This window comes from Diabrotica virgifera, chromosome 4 (assembly GCF_917563875.1).
Source record: "Diabrotica virgifera virgifera chromosome 4, PGI_DIABVI_V3a".
NCBI classification, from domain to species: domain Eukaryota; kingdom Metazoa; phylum Arthropoda; class Insecta; order Coleoptera; family Chrysomelidae; genus Diabrotica; species Diabrotica virgifera.
In genome coordinates this window covers 243,005,740-243,029,834 of record NC_065446.1, presented here as the reverse complement: position 1 = coordinate 243,029,834, position 24,095 = coordinate 243,005,740, and the positions used below count along the sequence as shown (strand labels likewise).

At 32.5% G+C, this 24,095-nt stretch overlaps 1 protein-coding gene across 2 annotated transcripts in view; it reads left to right on the top strand.

The window, feature by feature from the left end:
* LOC114347291 (trimeric intracellular cation channel type 1B.1) overlaps positions 1-21,644 on the top strand; it is a 36,019-nt gene extending 14,375 nt beyond the window's left edge. For both annotated transcript variants that reach the window (XM_050649920.1, XM_028298014.2), the window contains exons 3-6: positions 8,741-8,897; positions 10,697-10,969; positions 20,008-20,290; positions 21,479-21,644. In XM_050649920.1, coding sequence (XP_050505877.1) covers positions 8,741-8,897; positions 10,697-10,969; positions 20,008-20,287 — 710 coding nt within the window. In that variant the 3' untranslated portion in view covers positions 20,288-20,290; positions 21,479-21,644. The remainder of the gene's footprint in view (positions 1-8,740; positions 8,898-10,696; positions 10,970-20,007; positions 20,291-21,478) is intronic.
* Positions 21,645-24,095: the final 2,451 nt, after the last annotated feature.

Below are 24,095 nucleotides of genomic sequence, written 5' to 3'. Positions count from 1 at the left end.
TTCTTTAATTTTGTAATGTAAAAACACTTTGCTCTAAATTAGGGCAGTCAATTAGGGTATTTTGCTCCGAATTCCATCCTACTACATCAATTTACTTGATATTTTCACAGTAAGTAGGGAATAGCTCAAGAAACAAAGTCTACCCTATGTCGATGTGCGCTTTTATCTTGGTGGTGGTTCCCACCCCTTCTCGGGGGTGAAAAATGTTTTGGTTAAAATAGCCGCGGAAGAGGCTAGAGAACCTAATTTTAAGCAAAAACTGTTCTATAATTATTTTTTGAAAACTCAATATTTTTTGAGTTATTCGTGGTTGAAAATTAGCCATTTTCATTGAAAAATGACACCTTTTTGGACGAATTTTTGCGAATACCTTAAAAACTATGCATCTGACAAAAAAACTATATTAAATATTTCTGTAGGTTATAAAAAAACAAAGAGATTTGTTCCTTCATAAATCTTCTAGTTAAAATACAAAGACGGATATGGTAGGTAAGAAGAGTTTGCTGCATGCTCAAATCGGTGTATTCAACTTGAAATAACAGAGAAACGAGAAACTGTTGATTTTAGGTGTAGGTATAACGATACTAATAACTTTTGTAGTGCTTGAAAAGACCTTTAATAAAATGAGCAATACTAAATGTCGATTACATTCAAACTAAGCGAGATATTCTGCAAAATTTGATGACTAATGTATTTTTAGAAGAAATAAGAAGTATATTTAACCCCTCATCTATCAGAATTTAAATACATCGTTTTCCTTCTACACTACTTTTTATCATAGTGTTATTTCTACGTTAAAAAAGTTGAACTGGATTAAAATGAATGGTTTTTGAAAAAAATAAGATCAAATTATAGAGCGCATTTTTAAATTTTCACTAGTAATACCACTAGAGGTCAAATTATTTCCGGAAATTTTTTTGAGATCATGAATATTTTGAAAATTTCCCGAGTCGCAGACGAGGGAAATTTTCTAAAAATATTCATGATCAAAAAAAAATTTCCGGATATTAATTTGACTTCGCGTGGTATTCGGTAAGAAAATTCCACACCAAATTTGCATTTGAAAATCCAAAGCTGCATGAACAGATTAATAGCGCGCCATAGCTTTGTCAGCAATTATTTAGGCTTTCAAATTCGTAATTTCTACTCATTGTAGTTGCATGGGAATACCATTTCAAGATAGAAAATAGTATATTCTTCAATTTTACATAAGTTTTGAGTAACTACAAGTGATAGAAAATGAATCAAAACTAAATTATGTAAACAAATAAAAACCAGTCTGTCAAAAATGTTCTGTTATTGTAAACGTCAAAAAATTTCCACTATAATTCGCTGTTGGGTACTCCACGAGCAAAAAATTTCCGATAAAATACCTCCGTTGCCATGGTGATCTGTCAAAATAACGTATTTTGATTGGTTCAAAATTACAGGTGTGGAATTTTCTTAAAAATCTACTTTTTCCTCCATGTAACTCGAAAAAGATAACAGATACGAAAAAAAGATACCACACAAAAATGTAGGGCTTTTTCAGGTAAAAATTTCTTTTTTATTTTTCATTACTGTATCTCTTATCGTTTTCAAGTTACATGGAGAAAAAGAAGATTTTTAAGAAAATTTAAAAATGCGCTCTATAATTTGATCTTTTTTTTTTTTTCAAAAACCATTTATTTTAAACCCGTCCAACTTTTTGACCATAGAAATAACACTATAATAAAAGGTATTAAGGAAGAAAAACGATGCATTTACATTTTGGTGGATGGGGGTTAAAATTACTTCTCAATTTTTCTGAAAATACATTAGTTTTCAATTTTGTTTGTATCATATCTCGCTTAGTTTTAATGTAATGGACCTTTAATATAGCTCATTTTAAAGGTCTTTTCAAGCACTACAAAAGGTATTAGTAGCATTATACACCTAAAATCGACCGTTTCTCTGTTATTTCAAGTTGAATACACCAATTTCGGAATGTACTAAAAAACAAATTATTTTCACCTACCATATCTCTTTTTGTTTTATAACTAGAAGATATACGAAGGCAAGTGTCTCTTTGTTTTTTTATAACCTACAAAGATGTTTAAAATAGTTTTTTTAGTTACATGCATAGTTTTTAAGGTATTCGCAAAAAACAATACTTTTTATCATAGTGTTATTTCTACGTTAAAAAAGTTGGACTGGATTAAAATGAATGGTTTTTGAAAAAAATAAGATCAAATTATAGAGCGCATTTTTAAATTTTCTTAAAAATCTACCTTTTCCTCCATGTAACTCGAAAAAGATAACAGATACGAAAAAAAGATACCACACAAAAATGTAGGGCTTTTTCAGGTAAAAATTTCTTTTTTATTTTTCATTACTGTATCTCTTATCGTTTTCAAGTTACATGGAGAAAAAGAAGATTTTTAAGAAAATTTAAAAATGCGCTCTATAATTTGATCTTTTTTTTTCAAAAACCATTTATTTTAAACCCGTCCAACTTTTTGACCATAGAAATAACACTATAATAAAAGGTATTAAGGAAGAAAAACGATGCATTTACATTTTGGTGGATGGGGGTTAAAATTACTTCTCAATTTTTCTGAAAATACATTAGTTTTCAATTTTGTTTGTATCATATCTCGCTTAGTTTTAATGTAATGGACCTTTAATATAGCTCATTTTAAAGGTCTTTTCAAGCACTACAAAAGGTATTAGTAGCATTATACACCTAAAATCGACCGTTTCTCTGTTATTTCAAGTTGAATATACCAATTTCGGAATGTACTAAAAAACAAATTATTTTCACCTACCATATCTCCTTTTGTATTATAACTAGAAGATATACGAAGGCAAGTGTCTCTTTGTTTTTTTATAACCTACAAAGATGTTTAAAATAGTTTTTTTAGTTACATGCATAGTTTTTAAGGTATTCGCAAAAAACCGTTCGAAAAGGTATTGTGTTTCAATGAAAATCACCAATTTTCAACCACAAATATCTCAAAAAGTATTGAGTTTTCAAAAAAAAATTATTGAACAGTTTTTGCTTAGAATTAGGTTCTCTAGCGAATTCCGTGGTAATTTTAACCAAAAATTTTTCCACCCCTAAGAAGGGGTGGAAACCACCCCCAAGATAAAAGCACACATCGGCATAGGGTAGACTTTGAACTTGGAGATAAGTAGAGGCTAGGCCCAAAATTTCATTAAAATCCATACAGTAGGATAGAATTCGGAGGTAATATCCTATTCTTGCTCCCTTTGACTGGCGTAAATATAATATTGAATTAAAATTTGATAAGAGCATAAAAATAATTAAATATAAATTTATTAAGTTAAACAATCAGTTAATCGTTAATTGAATCATCTATAATACTTTATTTTTATAGAAAAATGTGTAATAAAATATTAATAAAAGTTTTACATCCAGGTCGTGGGTGTACCACATTTATTGGTATTTTTACTTTTGACATAATACAAACTTTTTTTACAGTTTGAAAGGTTATTCCCGTGTTTCACATATTATGAGATAATTATTCATTATAAGACTTTGCTTTTATAAAAGTGAAATTTTTATGAAAACATTTACAGTTTTTAAACCAAAATAGTTTACAAACTAATGGTTTATACGGAAATAAAGATTTGTGACTATGTACAGTAGAACCCCGATAAGTCGGCCCCCGATAACCCGGAAGTCCGGCTAACCCGAACTGATTTTCATCAGATAAACATTTTGATTTTCAGTACATTTGTATTTCGACGACACCCGATTTGGGCGTCGAAACGGTAATAAAATTATTTTTCAATTTAATTGTGGTTTTTTTCCCATCAAAATAGTTAATTATCAGATAAACATTTCAACAATAAAAATGTATTCTTTTTCTCATGATCATCTTTCCTGCGTCACAGTTTTTCGATTTCTTTCTAACGCATTAAATTGTATGTGACAGAAAAAAGGCACGTCCGTGATTACAGAAATTTACAACATTTATTCTAGTTATTCTAGTTGTCGATAGATGGCGCCATAATAAAAAAAATATTTTTTTTAAATAGATAATAATATTACAAATAGAATCTGTATAATTTATAAGACTATACAAATCAAAGAAAATACCATTTTATAAATGCAAGAAACACATTTGATTTGTTTTCAAGGTAGGTGGATATTATTTAAACATCGATTGATAAAATCCCGAAGAGTTTTTTGCAATACAATATTCAAAACTCCTTTGTTTTTTAATTACTAATCAAGCGTGCGCGACAGTATTTTCCACCGACAGTATGGTGCAAATAAAAGGAATAAATTCGTTATTTCGTAAACCGGCGACTTTAAGGAAAAATCCCGAAACAGCTCGATTTTTATTTTTAAGTTATGATATTGTGTCATATATGGTATACTAGTGACGTCATCCATCTGGACGTGATGACGTAATCGATGATTTTTTAAATGAGAATAGGGGTCGTGTGCTAGCTCATTTGAAAGATTCTTCAATTCTCTATTCAGTAATATAAACATTTACATATTTATTTATACAGGGTGTCCAAAAAGTTTTTAATAAATTATATTATTTGATAAAAAAAGAAGTAGAAGGACACCCTGTATAAATAATTATGTAAATGTTTACATTACTGAATAGATAATTGAAGAACCTTTCAAACGAGCTACCACACGACCCCTATTCTCATTTAAAAAAATCATCGATTACGTCATCACGCCCAGACGGATGACGTCACTAGTATACCATATATGCCACAATATCATAACTTAAAAATAAAAATCGCCGTGTTTCGGGATTTTTCCTTAAAGTTGCCGGTTTATGAAATAACGAATTTATTCCTTTCATTTGCACCATACTGTCGGTGGAAAATAGTGTCGCGCACGTTTGATTAGCAATTAAAAAACAAAGGAGTTTAGAATATTGTATTGCAAAAAACTCTTCGGGATTTTATCAATCGATGTTTAAAGAATATCTACCTACCTTGGCAACATTCAAATTTTCAGTTTTTCACATAGTTTTTGAGGGTTAAAAATGGCCGATTTCGCAATTTTTCAATTTTTAATCGCTTTTATGTCAAAAACTATCATTTTTAGAGAAAAGTCACTAAAGACCTTTTCTGTTTGGAATGATCCAAAAAATCTAAAAAAACTTTTTTCCATGCAAAAAAAATAATTTTAGGAAAAAAACAAAAAAAAACGTTTAAAAATTTTTTGACCACCTTTTGGTCCTGGCAACATGCAAATTTGTTAAAAGGAGTCCTTTTTGAGTAAGATTGTGTAAAAAATCCGAATTAGAATATTTTTCCTAGAGGATGCGCAGTGGCTTTCTGGACTAATAATTTTAAAACGTTTTCCCTTGAAAGTGGTGTGGTTAAATTAAATGGGTAAAAGGATATCTTAAAGAACAACACTTGAAGATTATTCAGTTAAATTTTTATTGAAAAATATTAAAAAATGAAGCAGTGGCGTCTTTAAGTAGACAATCCAAAAAAAAAAGATGATTTGCGGTGTACATTATATCTTCGGACAGAATCATTTGAAACATATAAACCAAAAAGATTATTTTAGTTTAAGAGTTTCTTGAGGTAGTGACGTCGAGTTTTTATGATTATATTGATTTTTAAATTCATGGTATAACTTTAAAGTAAAAAAATCGAAAAAAACAAAAAAAGTGTGTTTGGTAAAGAGAAAAATGGTAATATAAACAAAAAATTGTTAAAATTAGCAAAAACTCGACGTCGCTACCTAGTAAAATATCTAGAAAAGAAGTGTGCAAAATTTCAGATAGATTGGTGCTTTACTTTTTGAGTTATGTACACCGCCTTAAAAAACATGTTTTTCAGAAAACGCGTTTAAAAAAATGTAGTTTTGTCAATAATATTAAGAAAATTTTTGTATATATCCATATCTTCGTCAATTTTGCTCAGATTAACTTGAAATGTTAATGGTATACTCTTTAAAATATTTACAATCGAATAAGCCAATAAAAATCGAAAAAAATAATCAAAAATACTATACCCCCCCTTAATATAACTTGTCTAATTAATATAACTGGAATGTAAATACATTCTGTAGATAGTTCTCTTGGTCACAGTATATAGAGGTTCCATATAGATAGTTCCCTCTTTATACTGTGTCTTGGTTCTTTTGTTAATAATTTCGATGTCAATAATGTTTTATTAGCATAGTATGTACGATTCCCACTGGAAATACGTTCATTAATTTCGCCACTTCCTTTGATTTTGATAACTAATAATTGTCTCGTTTTTTCTTCATTGTCTGTGTCTAAGTTTTCATCGAAGTATTCTGCCCATCTCCTTATAATTTTTTGCTTCTCTGTTAGTAGTTCTCCGTCCTTGTCTGCAAGGGCGGCTCGTGATAGTATAAGGTGGTGAGGCACACTACACCTGAGGAATTTAATTATTATGGTTAGCTTCTCTTTAATTGCCAGAATGTAGATTTTGTGACGTCATAACGCTAGGACGAATCTAGGACCAATAATCCCGGACAAAAAATCCTCACAAATTATCCCTGGACAAGAAATACCCAGACAAATAATCCCCGGACAAATAATCCCCGGACAAAAAATCCCCACAAAAAATCCCGGACAAATAATCTACAAACATTTTTTATTCAAAATATCCCCACAAAGAATTCCGGACAAAAAAACCTCAAGAAATATTTGCTGTCGATTAGTTCTTTAAACTTTTCCAGTGAATGCGATCGACTCAAATGCTTTTAGCCTTAGTGCAGAGAGTTATTTTGAATTCCAATTCCATATTGAAAACTTCAAATTCTGCATAACAAAAGAGTGTGCGTTTTTTCAAAAATCGTGGAAGATATGGGGAATAAGCTAAGGCTGTGGGAATCATGTTGCAATATTATTCGCTTAAATCTTTTGCTCACTCTGATTTGAATAAGTATGTTCAAAAAAATTTTACAAAAAAAAAAACACAACCACATCATACAACATTTTTGAAACACTTAAAAACTACTTTTTTATGTAAATGTAACAAATAAATAAAGAAAAATAATTTAATATGTAGTTATATATTTTACAAAAAAACACAAACACAAAATACAACATTTTTGAAACACTTAAAATAGTATATTGTACAACATGGAGAAAAAAGACATATTTCTCACGAGCGCAGAAGTTTGTTGGCATATGTCGTTTTCTCACGTGTTGTACACTGTACTTTTTCTATGGATGCGTTTTTGTCAAGAGTTCAAACTTCAAAATTAAATAATTTAGGTGCTTTTAGGTAGATTATATGCCAAAATTGAAGTAAAATACATATTATACACATATGTAAGTATTTAATGTTCTTATATTTATATACTTTTATTTATTTAAAATTGTAGTTACCAGTTATATTTGAACAATTTTGAAAGGTAATTCCTGGTAAGTTTTGATTTGACACATTTTATTTGACAAACATATTTGTGTTTGTATTGTGCATGTTACCATGGAAACCGCGATTCTACGTATGAAACCCGTGAGAAAAAATATTCCTCACTACAATGGCCGACTTATCTCACAGTCTGAGAAATTGTTCGTTTTGAATGTATGTAAGTAGTGAGAGAAGTTGCACATTGTATAGCATCCATAGAAAAACTACTTTTGTATGTAAACGTTCAATGTGGAAGTAGAAACGTAAATAAAATAATTTTTTAAGTTAAATTGTATAATCTTATTTCTCATTTAGAATAATAAATTACATAAATGCCACAAAGAAATAGCTTCAGAACAATATTTTAGGTGATGATGAATAATGATTTAAAATGTACACTGTTTTAAATGCATATCCATAAACTTCTAAAATATAATAATCCATTCGTATATACCGCGTGTACATAGAAAGCTATGATGTGCAATAGTTGTGCTTGAACTATTTAGTCATTTCACTTCGGCTATTCCCATTCCGTTCCGCGGAGACTGAGGCCGTTCGGCTATTCCTATTCCGTTGCTCCTCCTTCCTATTCCTATTCCGAGCCCGAGGCCAGCCTCAAGGTAGGATGAATTTTGTTCCTAGAATCGGTGGCACATTTTTCAAATTTTGCCGGTTTTACTGTTGGCGTTGTCCCATACTGTTGCAGATGGTATGAGGCATGCTTCAACGGTAATGATTTGAGAAAGTTGGAATGGCACGTGGAAGACGGGTATATAAGAAGATAAAGAGTCAGGGCCGTAGCGATTTTAATTTTTTTCATAAAAATAAAGGTATTTAGGAAATTTCAAAAAGCTAAATTATATTTAAATAACTGATTATAAAACAACGAAATAACGTAAATAGTCGATTGATATACCGGTGAGGCACTGTCTCACCTGCCTCATAGGACAGGCCGCCACTGCTTGTCTGTGCATATACACATAGTCAATAATTGAAAATTATTATACAAAATTATTTTGATCTAAATGACTGCCTTTATTCTTTTATATAATTGTCTCCTTTCGTATCTGTTGTTATGCTCTAGGATTTCTTGTACATGTTTTTTCAAAGCCTCTCTTCTTTCTTCTGCATATTCTAGTCGCTTCTGTTCTCTTCTCGTTATAAAGTATGTCCTTGCTATTTATTGTGTTTTTTTGAAGTTGATTAAGTCTAGATTTCCTTTTTTCCTCTATTGCAGTTCTTCATTTAATCATAATTCACCCTTCTGCATTTCCTTGTCTCTTAACCAATTTTTTAAAGTACAATCTGCACCACCTGTACAAGTATACCACCAATATAAAAAATATTATTAAAATAATATATGCGCTTCCTTTTCTAGGAGCTCAAGCATTTTCCCGTAAACACCCGCTATCATGTTGGTTGTCCTACATGTTGGTGGTCTTTGCCGGAGGTATGGTTGCCAACGGACTCCTCGCAGAACCGATTTTAGCCCCTTTGAAAAACACGCCTCAAGTGCTAGTAGCAACAGCAGTTTGGTAAGTAACAAAGTACCTACATAACAAAAGAACAAAAAACAGTCTGCATATCCATAAATGTAATGTAATTTTTGATAATAAGTTATCTTGGCTTAGCAGTTTCCTATTTAGTTTATGAGTGTAAACTATTCACTTCGATATCTAAAAAGCAAAGAATTTTATGTGGTAGCACTCTTCGGTTTCATCATTTTTAATTGGAAATTCCACTTGGCAGTATATACACCTCTTCCTTAGTGCGCACCTACATTGGATCCGTTTTTCTCCGATCCGATCAGATCAGATCAGATCCGATCCGATCCAACAGGCGGCACCTACATTGGATCCGTATTTCTCCGATCAGATCAGATCCGATCAGACCGGTTTTCCGGCGAGGGTGCCTACATTGGTTCAGTAATCTTCCGACCACCGACCACCGACAATGATGAAGATGTGTTGGCTGTTGTTGGAAAACAACGTTCCTAAAAAGGAAAAAAAAACGTAGATGGAGGCATACATTTAATAAACACAGCTCTTTAGGAGAATTTAATTAAACAAAAATCTACGTAACTATCCTGATAAATTTAAAATCCTATTTCCCATTTTTTCGTCATAAGAATGTAAAATAATTCATGAGAAAAGAAAAAATATATTGATTTATTACAAACTAGTATCCATCCCAATAAAACTATTTAACTAGACCTAGAGGCACAGAATAGGGTGTTTCCTATTCTGTGCGAGAGGTATAAATGTAAATAAAGAGATTTTGTAACCATTATATTCAAGACAACATTATAAAATATCTATCTTGTAGAGATACATTATTACAAAATTAAATATTAAGATTTAGAAACTATTTATTGTTCATTTATTTCATGAAATAGTTATAACAAAAAATTCAATTAATTATATGCAAAAACCGGAATGAAACCAAACACTTCTCGATGAGAATAGGGGAGAAGATACTCCCGACGTCGGCCGATATCGGATCTGATCTGATCTGATCGGATCGGAGAAAAACGGATCTAATGTTGTAGGCACCCCCATTTAATACCATGGGTTTATTTTTTATTCCGACATCGGCCGACGTCGGATCTGATCTGATCTGATCGGATCGGAGAAAAACGGATCCAATGTAGGCACCCCCATTTAATATTATGGGTTTATTTTTTATTCCGACGTCGGCCGACGTCGGATCTGATCTGATCGGACAAAAACGGATCCAATGTAGGTGCGGCCTTAGTCTTCCTACTGGTCGGCGTCCCACCATAGTTCTGCTAAGCGTTCAGCGTTCTACTAGGTGTTCTGTCGTTATCCATTTTTATAAGGTCTATAATGGGATTTATCTCATTATTAAGATCTTTTAAAAATCCTTAAATTAACTAAAATATTCGTTAGATATTTATTTATAAAACAATTAACATCAGGCATAATTTGTTATAATTGCATAAGTGGAACACCTTAGCTAAAGTGCACGTTTTGCTTACATCAACAAGGTTGATTATTCATTTGACACAGTAACGAAAATACATACAAACATATTTACATAACGAAGTATTTGATAAATATGGGAACACGTTGAGATTGGGGTCATTAGTGGGTCAGTCGAGTTAGTTAGTTAGGTTTGGAGGTTTGCTGCCGTTAGAGCAGAGTAATGTAATCACCTATCAACTGAATATACATTTATATGGTATTATTTCACGAAAATAAAGTAGTTATGAGTAAATACTCTATTCCTGATATCCAACCCCATCACCAGGGTAGTTCAATCCCCGTATACCACCATAGGTGTATAAATATTGGTATAACTTTTTCTTTTTTAGGTATGTAGTATTTTACACTCCGCTGGACTTGGGATACAAACTAGCCAAGTTCCTACCAGTTAAAATAATATTCTCGGCGATGAAAGAGATCTATAGATGCAAAAAAGTGTACGACGGAGTGACTCATGCTGCAAAGCTGTATCCCAACGCCTACCTCGTTATGGTGATAATTGGAACGATCAAAGGTAATGGAGCCGGTTTTACAAGACTCATGGAGAGGTTGATCAGAGGTGTTTGGACGCCCACAGCGATGGAATTCATGCAACCAAGTTTGTAAGTTGACATTTTAAATATCGATCATAGCACACCAAACTATATAGCATGGTATCCTTCAAGTTAACACGTTAAATGTGCATGACACGGTTCCGTGCCATATGGCACGGATCCTTGACACTGTTACACATGCAATGTGACGGATAGCTTTTTAGGACGACATACTTAGTAAAGCCTCGGTTTCCTCGAAAGCGGCACCGACAAACTGCGGCCGTAACACTGCGATGAATTACGTCAGATTACAGTGAAAAATTCAAGGTTCTTCACTGCGGCAATGGAATGTGCAAACTCAGCAAGCGGTGGCTTCCAACGCATCCTTGGAAACCACCGCTATTATTTTGCGTGGTACAGTTTTTTATGACGTCATTCATCGCAGTGTTACGCTCGCAGTTTGTCGGTGCCGCTTTCGAGGAAACCGAGGCTTAAAACACAGGTTAAAACCAAAGTAAATATATTTAGAATAGACTACAAGAAACTAACATCAGCTACACTCTAATCAAAGCCTTAAAAAATCTATATGAAAATTCTACATCACAAGTAAAAATTGGCAACACACTATCTAAAAAGTTCATCGTCAACAAGGGTCTGCGCCAGGGCTGCTGTATTTGACCAACTTTGTTCAAGATATATGTTGCAAAAGCACTAAACTAGTGGAAACGTAAATGTCACGGTATGGGTATAGACCTCCGAGGGGTTTGTTTATATACCTTACAATTTGCTGATGACCAAGTCATCATAGCTAATGATAAAGACGATCTACAGTATATGGCAAGAAAACTAAAGGAGGAATATGAACAGTGGGGCTTGGAAATTAATGTGGAAAATCTAAATATCTGCCCATAGGAGCTGAGTTATCCAATATCGAACTAGAGGATACTGAAAAAATCACATCATGTAGTGAATACACGTACCTGGGAGTAATCTTCGATAAAACGGGAAAAGACGATGAGGAAATAAAGAAAAGGGTAACACAAGCTAAAAGAACAATTGGCTGCCTAAATGGAATACTTTGGAGCTCCGAAATAGGAAAACAGCGAAAATACAATATCTATGAAACACTTATTAATAAGCAGTTATTAAAAACACTCCGTAAAGTACAGTCACGCAATCAAAATATTAATAATTATACGGGCATCCATACGATTCTAATTGAAAGCCGTTCACTCCACGGCTACCGTTTAATTACGAGCGGCGAATCTCTTCAATACGGAGTCTCACCACTCAGGTCGGCCTTCCTGTTCAATCCACTGGCTGGCCTGGGAGCCCAGAGCTGGTCGCTACTGATTCTTCTCCGCTCGGTAGCCTCCTTATGGGACACTAGAATCTAGTATATACATCAGATATAATACGTTGTTGTTGGTAACCACATATAGTCATAATTTAAGTTTCCCTTTCTGCATAAAACATTATAATAAAACACAAAAATTACACCTTAAGTACGCTCTCGGCCTCGAATGCTTCGGAGAAGTGGAAATGAGTGGGGTATCGTGTTGCGCGAACGTTCGAGCGCCAAGGGTTCTATCTGTCGATGTGGTGCTGAAGGTATATGTATAGTCCAGGGCGCATCTGTTTTGAGATGGACGTTGAGAGGTGACTCAAATTTTTTTGCAGAAATTGCTTGAAATTAAATCAAATAATAATATTTGAGTTATCCTCCCACTCAAAAAGGTCCGGAACATTGTTTAAATAATCATAATGTCAAAAAATGAAGGAAAATTCGATTTTTTTCTTCGTTTTTTGATTATAACTTTAAAAGTATTCACTTCCTAAAAAAGTTGTGCTGACATAAAAGTTGCGTAATTAAATTTCCTACAATTTAAAATTGGTTTAAAATTTTAATAATTGTCATGCCTTTTGTCATTTAACATTTGCCTTGTTGCAAAATAGCAATAATTTCGAAAAAACCATAAAAAAATAAGTATCCGCATTTTACGTTTTTCAACCATTTATGCTACACTAATGCCTGGTTGCCCCAACAGATCTTAAGCTCCAGCTTAGCTAAGCTCTACTTATAGATAGGGCCTCCTTGAGTATCACTTACGTTGCACCATAATTTTAGATTCTTACCTTATTATCAATTTTATCTATTATTATATTATGGTATTCTTATTGTAATATATTATAATTATATTATAGTAATTCTTATGATAATCTCGACTTAAGCCTAAGATCTGTTGGTGCAACCGGGCATTAGCACCTTAATTTTTTACTCAGAAAAACTTTATGATATAATAAAACAATACTGTAAATTTCATTAAGGTCGGTTCATTATATTTTGCAAAATAAATTTTGCAATTTCGCAAAAAAAAAATTAATTTTTCAAAATGTTGCAGTACTGAAAATAGAGCAGATAGCAAGTTGAAATTGTTTTTTGCGTATAGAAGAATGCAGTACTTTTCATTTCCAATTTGCAAAATTAAAAATCGGTTAACTAACACGGCGCGGCGTCAGGAATTTTTTTAAATAAATATTAATTTTTGGTGCTACGCTCAGGACAACGGTGTTCGATTCACACAAGTTGATTTCCACCAAAATTTCTTCCAATCTTTAAACAATTGCACATGTTTAAAAATAATAAACTTTTATTCCCTAAGTTAAAATATATGAACGAAGAAAGTTTTTGCTAAAAAAAGTCTAATTTCAAAGGACAGAGTATGTGTTTTTATTTTGCAATAAACATATTTATTTATTTATATCGAAATGTACTGAAAAATAAAATTTATCAATCATTATCAAAGGTCACTGGAATGCCCAATCACAGCAAACGTATCCGCTGTCCTGCGCGTAGCACCAAAAATTAATGTTTATTTAGAAAAATTGCTGACGCCGTGGCAGTTAACCGATTTTAATTTTGCAAATTGCATATGAAAGGTACAGTATTCTTCTATATATAAAAAATAATTGCAGTCTGCTTTATTTTCAGTCCTGCAACATTTGAAAAAATAATTTTTTTTGCGAAAGCTGGATTGCAAAATTTATTTTGCAAAATTTATTAATCCGATCTTAATGAAATTTACAGTATTATTTTATTATATCATATTGTTTTTTTGGGTAAAATATGAAGGTTATAAGTGTAGTATAAATGGTTAAAAACGTAAAATGCGAACACTTGTTTTTTTATGTTTTTTTTCGCAATTATTGCTATTTTGTAACAAGGGTGACAATTTTTAAAATGTTTAACTAATCCTATATTGTAGGAAATTTATTTATGCAACTTTCATGTTAGCGCAAATTTTCTCAAAGTGAATACTTTTAAAGTTATAATCAAAAAACGAAGAAAAAAATCGACTTTTTCCTTCATTTTTTGACATTTTGATTATTTAGGCAATATTCCGGACCCTTTTGAGTGGGAGGATTGGAGGATAACTCAAATATTATGAGTTATTTTTAAGTAATTTCTGCAAAAAAACATGAGTCACCTCTCAACATCCAAATGTACTAATATTTTTACAAATGAGCCCTGGTCTAATATCATTACAGCACATTCTCACTTTAATTGCCAGTAAAGGTCGCCTCATATTATAATGCACGTCGCGTTTTCGTCACGTAGCGTTTCGTTTGCGAAAAATATAATTTAATGGTTTTTAAATGGAACCATTCATATTGTACGTATAAGACACGTAACGTAGCGTATAAGACACGTTACGTCTGCGTTCGGTTCATTCGAAAACAATATTTTTCGGATGTTGACAGATACGGGTCGTTTTCCCCTTGTTGTTTATGTAGGTATTTCTTTGAATTTGATACCGAGTATTTAGACCGGTCAGTATCGTCGCCCTCGCTAGCGAAATTATTCCGATTCGATTTTTTGCACAAATTTACTCAAAGAGAGGTTCTTATAACATATCCACAGGGTGCCAGGCGGTGCCGTGGTCGAAAAATTATTTAAACAATCTTTTTTCAAACAAATTCACAAAAATATTTTTTCATTCGAGCAATATTTTTTTTAGATAATTTGGGTAATTCTGAGCAAAAAAGGTTTCTTGTCATTTTTCTCTAAAATTGCGAAAAATCAAGGCTTAATAACTCGATTAAAAATTATTATTATGAATTTCAATAAGTGACCAAATCAAGTTTCAAACAACTTCTTCAAGGTCCTGAAGAGATTTTTGTCATTATTTTATTACAAAGCTGTTATTTTTAACTATTAAGAATTACCGCTATAGTCCAACTGTATCGTCGCCCCCGTTAGCGAAATTAGATTTTTTTGGCACAAACTTACTCAAAAAGAGGTCCTTATAACACATCAACAGGGTTCCGGGCGGTGCCGTGGTCTAAAAATTGTTTAAACAATTTTTGTTAAACAAATTCACAAAAATAATTTTTTATTAATAATTTAATTAAACCTAAATTAATAATAATTTGAGTTATTCTGGGCAAAAAAGGTCTCTTGTGATTTTTCTCTAAAATTGATTGTTGTCGAGTTATATGGCCATTTCCGCATTTTTGCAAGATCATTTTTTATTTTTTTGTTTTTTGCTAAGAATAACCCAAATTATCTAAAAAAAAATCGTTCGTAATGAAAAAATTATTTTTGTGAATTTGTTTAATAAGAATTGTTAAAACAATTTTTTGACAACGGCACCGCCCGGCACCCTGTGGATGTGTTTGTTATAAGGACTCTTTTTGAGTAAGTTTGTGCAAAAACATCTAATCGAAATAGTTTCGCTAACGGGGGCGACGATACAGTTGGACTATAGCGCTAATTGTTAATAACTAAAAATAACAGCTTTGTAGTAAAATAATGACAAAAATCTCTTTGGGACCTTGAAGAAGGGGTTTGAAACTTGATTTGGTCACTTATTGAAATTCATAATACTTTTAATCGAGTTATTAAGCCTTGAAAATGGCCTTTTCGCATTTTTCAAATTTTTAATCGCATGTAACTCGACAACAATCAATTTTAGAGAAAAATGACAAGAGACCTTTTTTGCCCAGAATGACCCAGTTTATCTAAAAAAATATTGCTTGAAATGAAAAAAATATTTTTGTGAATTTGTTTAAAAAAAATGTTTAAACAATTTTTCGACCACGGTAGCGCCCGGCACCCTGTGGATATGTTATAAGGACTTCTTTTTGAGTAAGTTTGTTTAAAAATATCGAATCGGAATAATTTCGCTAGCCGGGGCGACGATACTGCCCGGTCTAATTTAAAAAGTAGTTTTCGAGGCACTTTGTCATGTAAACATGTGTTGTGACAATAAACACATCTGCACCGCACCAAACTGAAACCAACGTAAACGTTCTATGTATGATAATGTGAATGGGCAGTCCGATTGCCGGTCTGCAAACGCTACGTGCCGAAAACGCGACGTGCATTATAATATGACGCGACCTTAAGAAGTGAGCGGTAGTTCAAGGTAGACGTACGTTGACGAGCGTATAGCTTCTAAGGCAGGGGTGGGCAAACTTTTTTTAATAAGGGCCACAAAAGGTTTTTGGTCGATTACCAAGGGCCGCAATGTTTTCGAATGTTTAACTTTGGGGGGGGGGGATGTTAAGCATTTTTTTAATTTGTTTGAAACTATGGTAGAATTATTTTATTTTTAAATTAAATAAACATATTCAGTGCAATTCAAAGAATATCCGAAAAAAATGTTTCCAAGACCAACTATTGAAAAATAAGCCAACGATGACAAATTTTTACCGACACCTAAACAAAATGAATTTTTCAGTAGACATCAGAACTCGTTATTGGATCATATGAAACAAAAAATTCAAAATATTTTATTAGATAGTTTATGAGTGTCTCGAGATAACACTGTCGAGTTTTTTTTTGGTTTCACGATTTTTGCGTTTTTGATATTACTCAGAAGTGAAAATACCGAAATAGTGAAAATCAACACATTTGTTATTGTTACCTCACGAAATGTCTAAAGAAAATATATGAAAAATTTCAGGTGGATCTGTCAAGTAGTGTTTGAGATACAATGTCCACCGCCTATACGCTCTGAGCTTCGCTGGTGTCGCTCCTAGCGGAATACTAATTCAACTTTCACCGGTAATTTTTAAATTTATTATTTAATTGTTATCGCTTAATATTTACAACGCAAAAAGTAATTAAATTGTAATCGATTTTTTTAAGATTTTGCTAATCATTTTGACGTTCTATTGATAAAATATGAATTTCTTACTTCGGATACTTTCACAATTATCGTGTAGATGGCGCTAAGATTAATAGATTAATTTATAATTACATATTACGGAACATTAAAAAAAAACTTAAATTCAGTATTTAAAACGTAAGTATATTTAGGGTAAAAATATATACCACAGCTTTGACCGACTAATATTTTTTATAATTAATGTTTTTAATTTTAATTTTAAATTAATCACATTGACATTTATGTCAAATTTCCGGTAAAGGTTTACAGACTTCACTACTGGCGCTCGCGAATTTATAAATATCCCCTCTACGTACGAGCTCACAGCGTATAAAAGGCAGTTGAGCAGTTTTGAGAAAAACAACGTTTAGTTTTGACAACTTTTATTTTCAATTCCTTCTGTCTGTCAAATCGTAAAGTGATGCATCGGAATATGTTTTTAAATCGCAGAGTAATTTACAAAAGAAAATGGAACAGCTGTTGAACGTTTCTCACTACGCTCAACAAGCTGCTGCAAAGCGAGTCGAAGATAGGGATATTAAACATGCTGTATTTCTGGTAGTTTTCCTACGGTCAAACTGAAATTTTCAGAGAATATTTTTGAAATTATGTATTTTCATACAAAATAATAAAAAAAATCGAAAATTTTAAAATTCTCAAACCATATCCCTACCCCCCTTTACCACATTCGCACTTATTTAAGCACGGTATTTTCCGCAAATATACAGGGTGTTTAATTGAGGAACGGGAATACTTAAATTATGAATAGAGTTCACTATGGCTGTTCTAGATATACTGCATTTATTGCCTCAATGATTTTTATAACTGAGTTACAGGGTGTTTTATCGATTTTGCCCATGTCTTTCTGGAAGCATAACTTTAACTTTAGAACCACCTTGTATATTTTTTGATATTTGACATAGATATCTCTCATTTAAAATCCAAAATACCCAACTTCTAATCACAAGAATAATCCAGATCCGGACTAAACTAAATTATTGGGAAATAATTGGACTAATTCTTTCTTTTTTATATGATCAATGAATAGTTTGAATTTCATTACAAAAGTTTCATTTTGCGATCAACACTTATAAATTTAGCAAAGTAGCAGTGTTTAATTTCTAAATAATTTCCTCCCCTAATTCACAGCATCTTTTAAGAACCTTTTCTAAACTTATTTATCAGTAGTAATCGCACAAGAGCTCTAAAATTATCGAATTTTTTCCGAGTGACACTTTGACAGTTTTAATTTCACGACCCGAAGGGGAGTGAAATTATGTCAAAGTGTCACGAGGGCAACAATTCGATAATAATTTTAGAGATCGAGTGCAATTTGCTGCGATTATTTCATGAATAATACTGTTTAAAACCAAAATTTTATTGTAATTTATTTATATAAGTACAAATTAGTACAATTAAACACACAGTTGTTATAAATATTTGACGGATGAAAGTCATCACTTTTATAACTTTTAAAACATTAATTGTCATTAATGTCACTGAAAGTTTTTTTCCATAGCAACGAAGGGCATCTGACGTAATATACTTGACGACGGGATATTATCAAAAATTATCACTTTAATTTTTATTTCTATAGCTTTCTATTGGTCAGAATCTCCTATGAATGAAATAATCAGTAGTAATTGCACAAGAGCTCTAAAATTATCGAATTTTTCCCGAGTGACACTTTGACAGTTTTAATTTCACGACCCGAAGGGGAGTGAAACAATTCGATAATAATTTTAGAGATCGAGTGCAATTTGCTGCGATTATTTCATGAATAAAACTGTTCAAAACCAAAATTTTATTGTAATTTATTTATGTAAGTACAAATTACTACAGTTAAACACACAGTTGTTATAAATATTTGATGGTTGAAAGTCATCACTTTTATAATATTTAAAACAGTAATTGTCATTAATGTCACTGAATGTATTTTTTCGTAGCAACGAAGGGCATTTGACGTAATATACTTGACGACGGGATATTATCAAAAATTATCACCTTAATTTTTATTTCTGTAGCTTTCTATTGGTCAGAATCTCCTATGAATAAAATAATCGAATATGATTGTTGATTGTGGTATAAGACATCAGTAAGTTCTGTCTCTAACTCTTCCAAAGATGCTTTGAATTCACGATGATTTAATCCTATTGAACTAATACAGTTAACAATATTAGTTATAATTGAAATGACGTTGTCCACTTGCAGAACATTTTTGCACAATATCTGATGATGGATTATGCAGTGAAGAATCATGTTCTGGAAACTGTTGAACGTAATGTTTAAGTTTTCTCAACGTTACAATATTTGCTCCTCTTAAATTTGGTGCTCCGTCAGTTGTTACTCTTACTAGGTGGTTACGGGTTAATTCAAAATTTTCCACACAGTTCCTGACTACTTCGAAAATATCGTTTTCATTTGTTGAAATTTCATGGATTTCATTGAGGGAGCCGATAAATCTCTGTGCCAAAAACTCAAATCATTTCCCGCGTTATGTTGAAAATTTGCGGAATAATCACCCGCTGCGAAAGTGATAATATTAATAGCTGCATTATCTATCTATATTTAATTATCAATATTAGCAATAATTAGAAAGAATCTTGAAATAAAAATAATTCACTTTTTCTCCTCGGGCCGCAAAAAAATGTCTAAAGGGCAGCATGCGGCCCGCGGGCCGCACTTTGCCCACACCTGTTCTAAGGACTCCTAAAAAGTTTGTTCGTTTTGGATTTTGTTTTTCTTAGGCAGATTAATATGGATGATGGTAAAAGGCAGAGCCGTCAGGTATTAAGAAATAGTCACTTCTGGGCATGTCTTCCAGCCAAATGTAGCAGTGAATGGATTAAAAAGCAGAGACAGAGATAATAATTTGATAATTTTCAAAAAAGGACGATGTACTGTGGACTAATAATGATTATTGTATTTTTTCAGCTACACCAAGGCCTGCTTAGTAGGCTCCATAATCTTCATTCTAGACAAAAAGACAGAACTGATTTCGGCTCCACACGCCTTAGTCTACTTTGGAATCGTGATATTCTTCGTCTACTTTAAGTTATCGTCCATTATATTGGGCATTCACGATCCCTTCGTTCCATTTGAAAATCTCATGTGTGCGTTATTCTTCGGAGGCGTGTTCGATACATTGGCCAAGGTCTTCGGTAGAGGACAGCTCAAGGAAGGAGAAAATAAAGACGTTAAAAAAACTAATTAATAGGTGAGTATAGTTATTTTCCTAACTAGTGCGGAAAGTGATACTTTCCCGCATGCGACTGCCATTGACCCGAACGACGCGATAGCGGAGTTTGGGCAAGCAGTCGAGTGCGGGAAAGACACTTTCCGCACGAGTTAGGAATTCATTCATTTAAGTTCATTTAAAATAAAATTGGTTTCCATGACGACGATTCAAAACCATTGTTATTGTCTACTGATTTGACTTTTGAACATTATGTCAAAATATTTCATCGAATTATCAGCAGTAATTGCACGAGAGCTCTAAAATTATCGATTTGCAACACAGTAACAGAGTAACACTTCGACAGTTTTAATTTCATCTTCTTCTTCTTCTTCACGTGCCATCTCCGCGACGGAGGTTGGCAATCATCATGGCTATTCTGATCTTAGATGCTGCTGCTCTGAATAGTTCGGTTGATGTGCATCCGTACCATTCCCTCAAGTTACGCAACCACGAAATTCGTCTCCTTCCTACACTTCTCTTGCCCTGGATTTTCCCCTGTATAATCAACTGAAGTATGGTGTATCTCTCATTACGCATAACATGCCCCAGGTACTGCAGCTTTCGTGTCGTGATGGTTTCCAATATTTCCAGTCTTTTGTTGACTCTTTTCATGACTTCGTTGTTTGTTATATGCTCGGTCCATGATATCTTCAGGATTCTTCTATACACCCACAGTTCAAATGCTTCCAAATTTTTAGTAGTCGATGCGTTAAAAGTCCATGCTTCTATCCCGTAAAGCAGAGTCGAAAAAATGTAACACCTTGCCAGCCTAACTCTCAAGTCTAATTTCAGTTCTCTTGCACAAAGTACCTTTCTCATTTTATTGAAGTTTGTTCTTGCTTTCTCTATTCGAACTTTGATTTCTTTGGAGTAATCGTTTTTGTGATTAATTATTGTGCCAAGATAGTTATAGTTTTCTACTTGTTCTAAAGTTTTAACTTTAATTGTCAGGCTTTCATCATTATTTTGGGTTTTTGATATCTTCATAAATTTAGTTTTCTTGATGTTTATTGATAATCCATATTCTTCTCCATACTCAACTATCTTGTTCATTAGCTTTTGGAGGTCTTTAAGGTTGTCTGCTATTATGATAGTATCATCAGATTTAATCAGATTTTCCCAAATATGACGACGTATAATGTTTTTTAACATCCTTTTTTGTTTCAGTTCACGATGTTACCACGAAGAAGTAAATTTAATAATAGTGCGGATTATTAAGTTTATTTTACTGTGATTTAATCATCCTACACATCAACGAACTATTTTTATCATATCATCAAAGTGATCATTGTACCAAAATATTTATTTAAATAAAGTATTGTTATCTTTAGTATTCACTTTTTTTCATTTGTAAACAAAAATAATGGAAAAGGAAAATATTTCCTGAGAAATTAATATCTGTCCTAAAATATATCTTCTTAACAGTCAGAAAATCAAACAGAAGAAATTAAAAGACGTATAAGGTTGGCATTGGCGGCATTTGGCAAATCCAGCTGCATCCTGAAGAATAAGAAATTTAGAGTTGAATAAGAATCAAGTTGATTAATAGAAAGCTGAAAATTTTTTAATAGCTTAAGGGTGTCTAGTAGGATAAACTTTGATGTATGGGAACACTGGAACAGGGGAAGTTTTCATGGTGGAACAGGTTAAAAATTTGGAACGTCAGACTACGAAAACGTCCCATGTATTTTGTCGGACAGAACTTCCAATTAATTCGTTACCCTTTCATTAAACTGTTTTGCAAAAATCACACTGCTATTTATCACCAACTGGGCATTTTAATGAGTGGAACACGTAGAATATGTCAAATGACAGGAATTATGACAGGTGACAAATAGCAGTCTGATTTTTGCATGAGAGTTTAATGAAAGGGTAACAAATCAATTGGAAGTTGTGTCCGACAAAATACATGGGACGTTTTCGTGGTCAGACGTTCCAAATTTTGAACTTGTTCCACAATTAAAACTTCCCCTGTTCCAGTGTTCCCATACATCAAAGTTTGTCCGACTAGACACCCTTAAGCTATTAACAAATTTTCAGCTTGCTATTAATCAACTTTTTTTTATTCTTATTCAACTCTTATTCTTAAGGATGAATTCTCAAATTTCTTATTCTTCAGGATGCAGCTGGATTTGCCAAATGCCGCCAATGCCAGTTGGTTGAGGAGTGGGGGGGGGGGTAAATAACTTCGAGACAGAACATCATTAAGCAAATAGCAGTAAACAACGGCTATACCGAACAAACAATTAACAAATTGCTCCATGGAAAGCCGAGAAAATGCATTTTTTTAACGTATACCGATTTTGAACTTTGAGATTACATTTTCTCCAACCTAATTTTTGAATCGAATTTTGCTATTTTTGGCAATTTTTACTCGTAATATCGATAGTTTTTATTATAATATATGTTATGAGTATTTTAAAGATATGAAAATTGGTGTGGAGAAAGAGGACAAAAATAAAAAGGAGATGGTTCGAAAATTATGATCCTATTGTTTATATCTTTGCCGTAAATACCGGTCAACTTTAACCGGTTGTATCTCAGGAACCACTCATCACAGTTAAACGTTTTTTCTTTTAAAAGAAGCGTCCTGCCGCTTATTGTTTATAATTTTAAAATATTTCTGAGGCCGCTTTATTAGTCCAATTTCAAATCTGTAAAGTACATTAGATAGCTACAGTGTCTTTTTATACAAAAATCATAGTTATTCTTATTGTTATTATATAATTTTTAATTAACAATTCAATTGTTGCTAAACTGTTCATTCAATTTACATCGGCTTCTGGAATTATAATCTATACTAAAAGAGCTTTTATATTACCAAGTTATTTAATTATTAATAATTACTTATCCAGAATTTTAGTTCAAAATTAAAGATTTTGTTGGAAAACCCCGCATTTTCGAGGGAAAATTTTCGTCTAAGTAAATCGGGAAAAACGCGTCTCTATGCAGAATTTAATTACGGTGAATTTTTATTTGAGTGTTTTGGGGGTAAAGTTAAAATCTTTAGACTTATAGAGCAACAATTGAAAGAAACACGATTTTCGGGCGCCATTTTGTTTATAAAAAAAGTAGCACACTATCTGCGGACTTTCGATATCTATATTATTAATATTATAATCATAAAATTCGATTCCAGCAATAAAATTGCTGGTAAATAACTTTTCCCTTCCCAAAAATGGCCTATTCTCCGATAATCTGCCCAGAATAAAGACAAAATCGAAGGTAAAAGGGGTATAAGAAGAAAGAAAAAATCCTGGCTCCGAAACATCAGACATTGGACTCACACAACAAGGAATGAGCCCAGAACAGAGAGAAATTTGCCATATTGATCGCCAACCTCAATAAAGAAGGCACTTAGGAGAGGACCTGCTCTACGAATGACTTGGGGCACAGGCTTCCCTAACATAATGATAATGGTATTTTGTAACTGTACTAGGTACTGATTATGTTGCATGTAAAAGTTGTTAGGTAGCAATTGCTCCACTGTTTTAAATGCTGATGACAGTGGTACTAGCGAAGATGAAGAGGAATTTATCTACGAAGATGAAAATTAATGTTATAAATGATGTAATAAATCAATAATATGTCTATTAATTGTAAATGTGAAATATTTTCTAAAATTTTTAATCCTTCATTGTAAAAAAATAAAGAGCTGGTTTTTAAGAACAAATTATTTATTATATTCCTTTTTATTATTTATATTAATTATTTATTATATTCATTTTTATTTGTATCCGCTCTGAACACCAGATACTCCAGAGGCCGCCATGTACGTCATAAT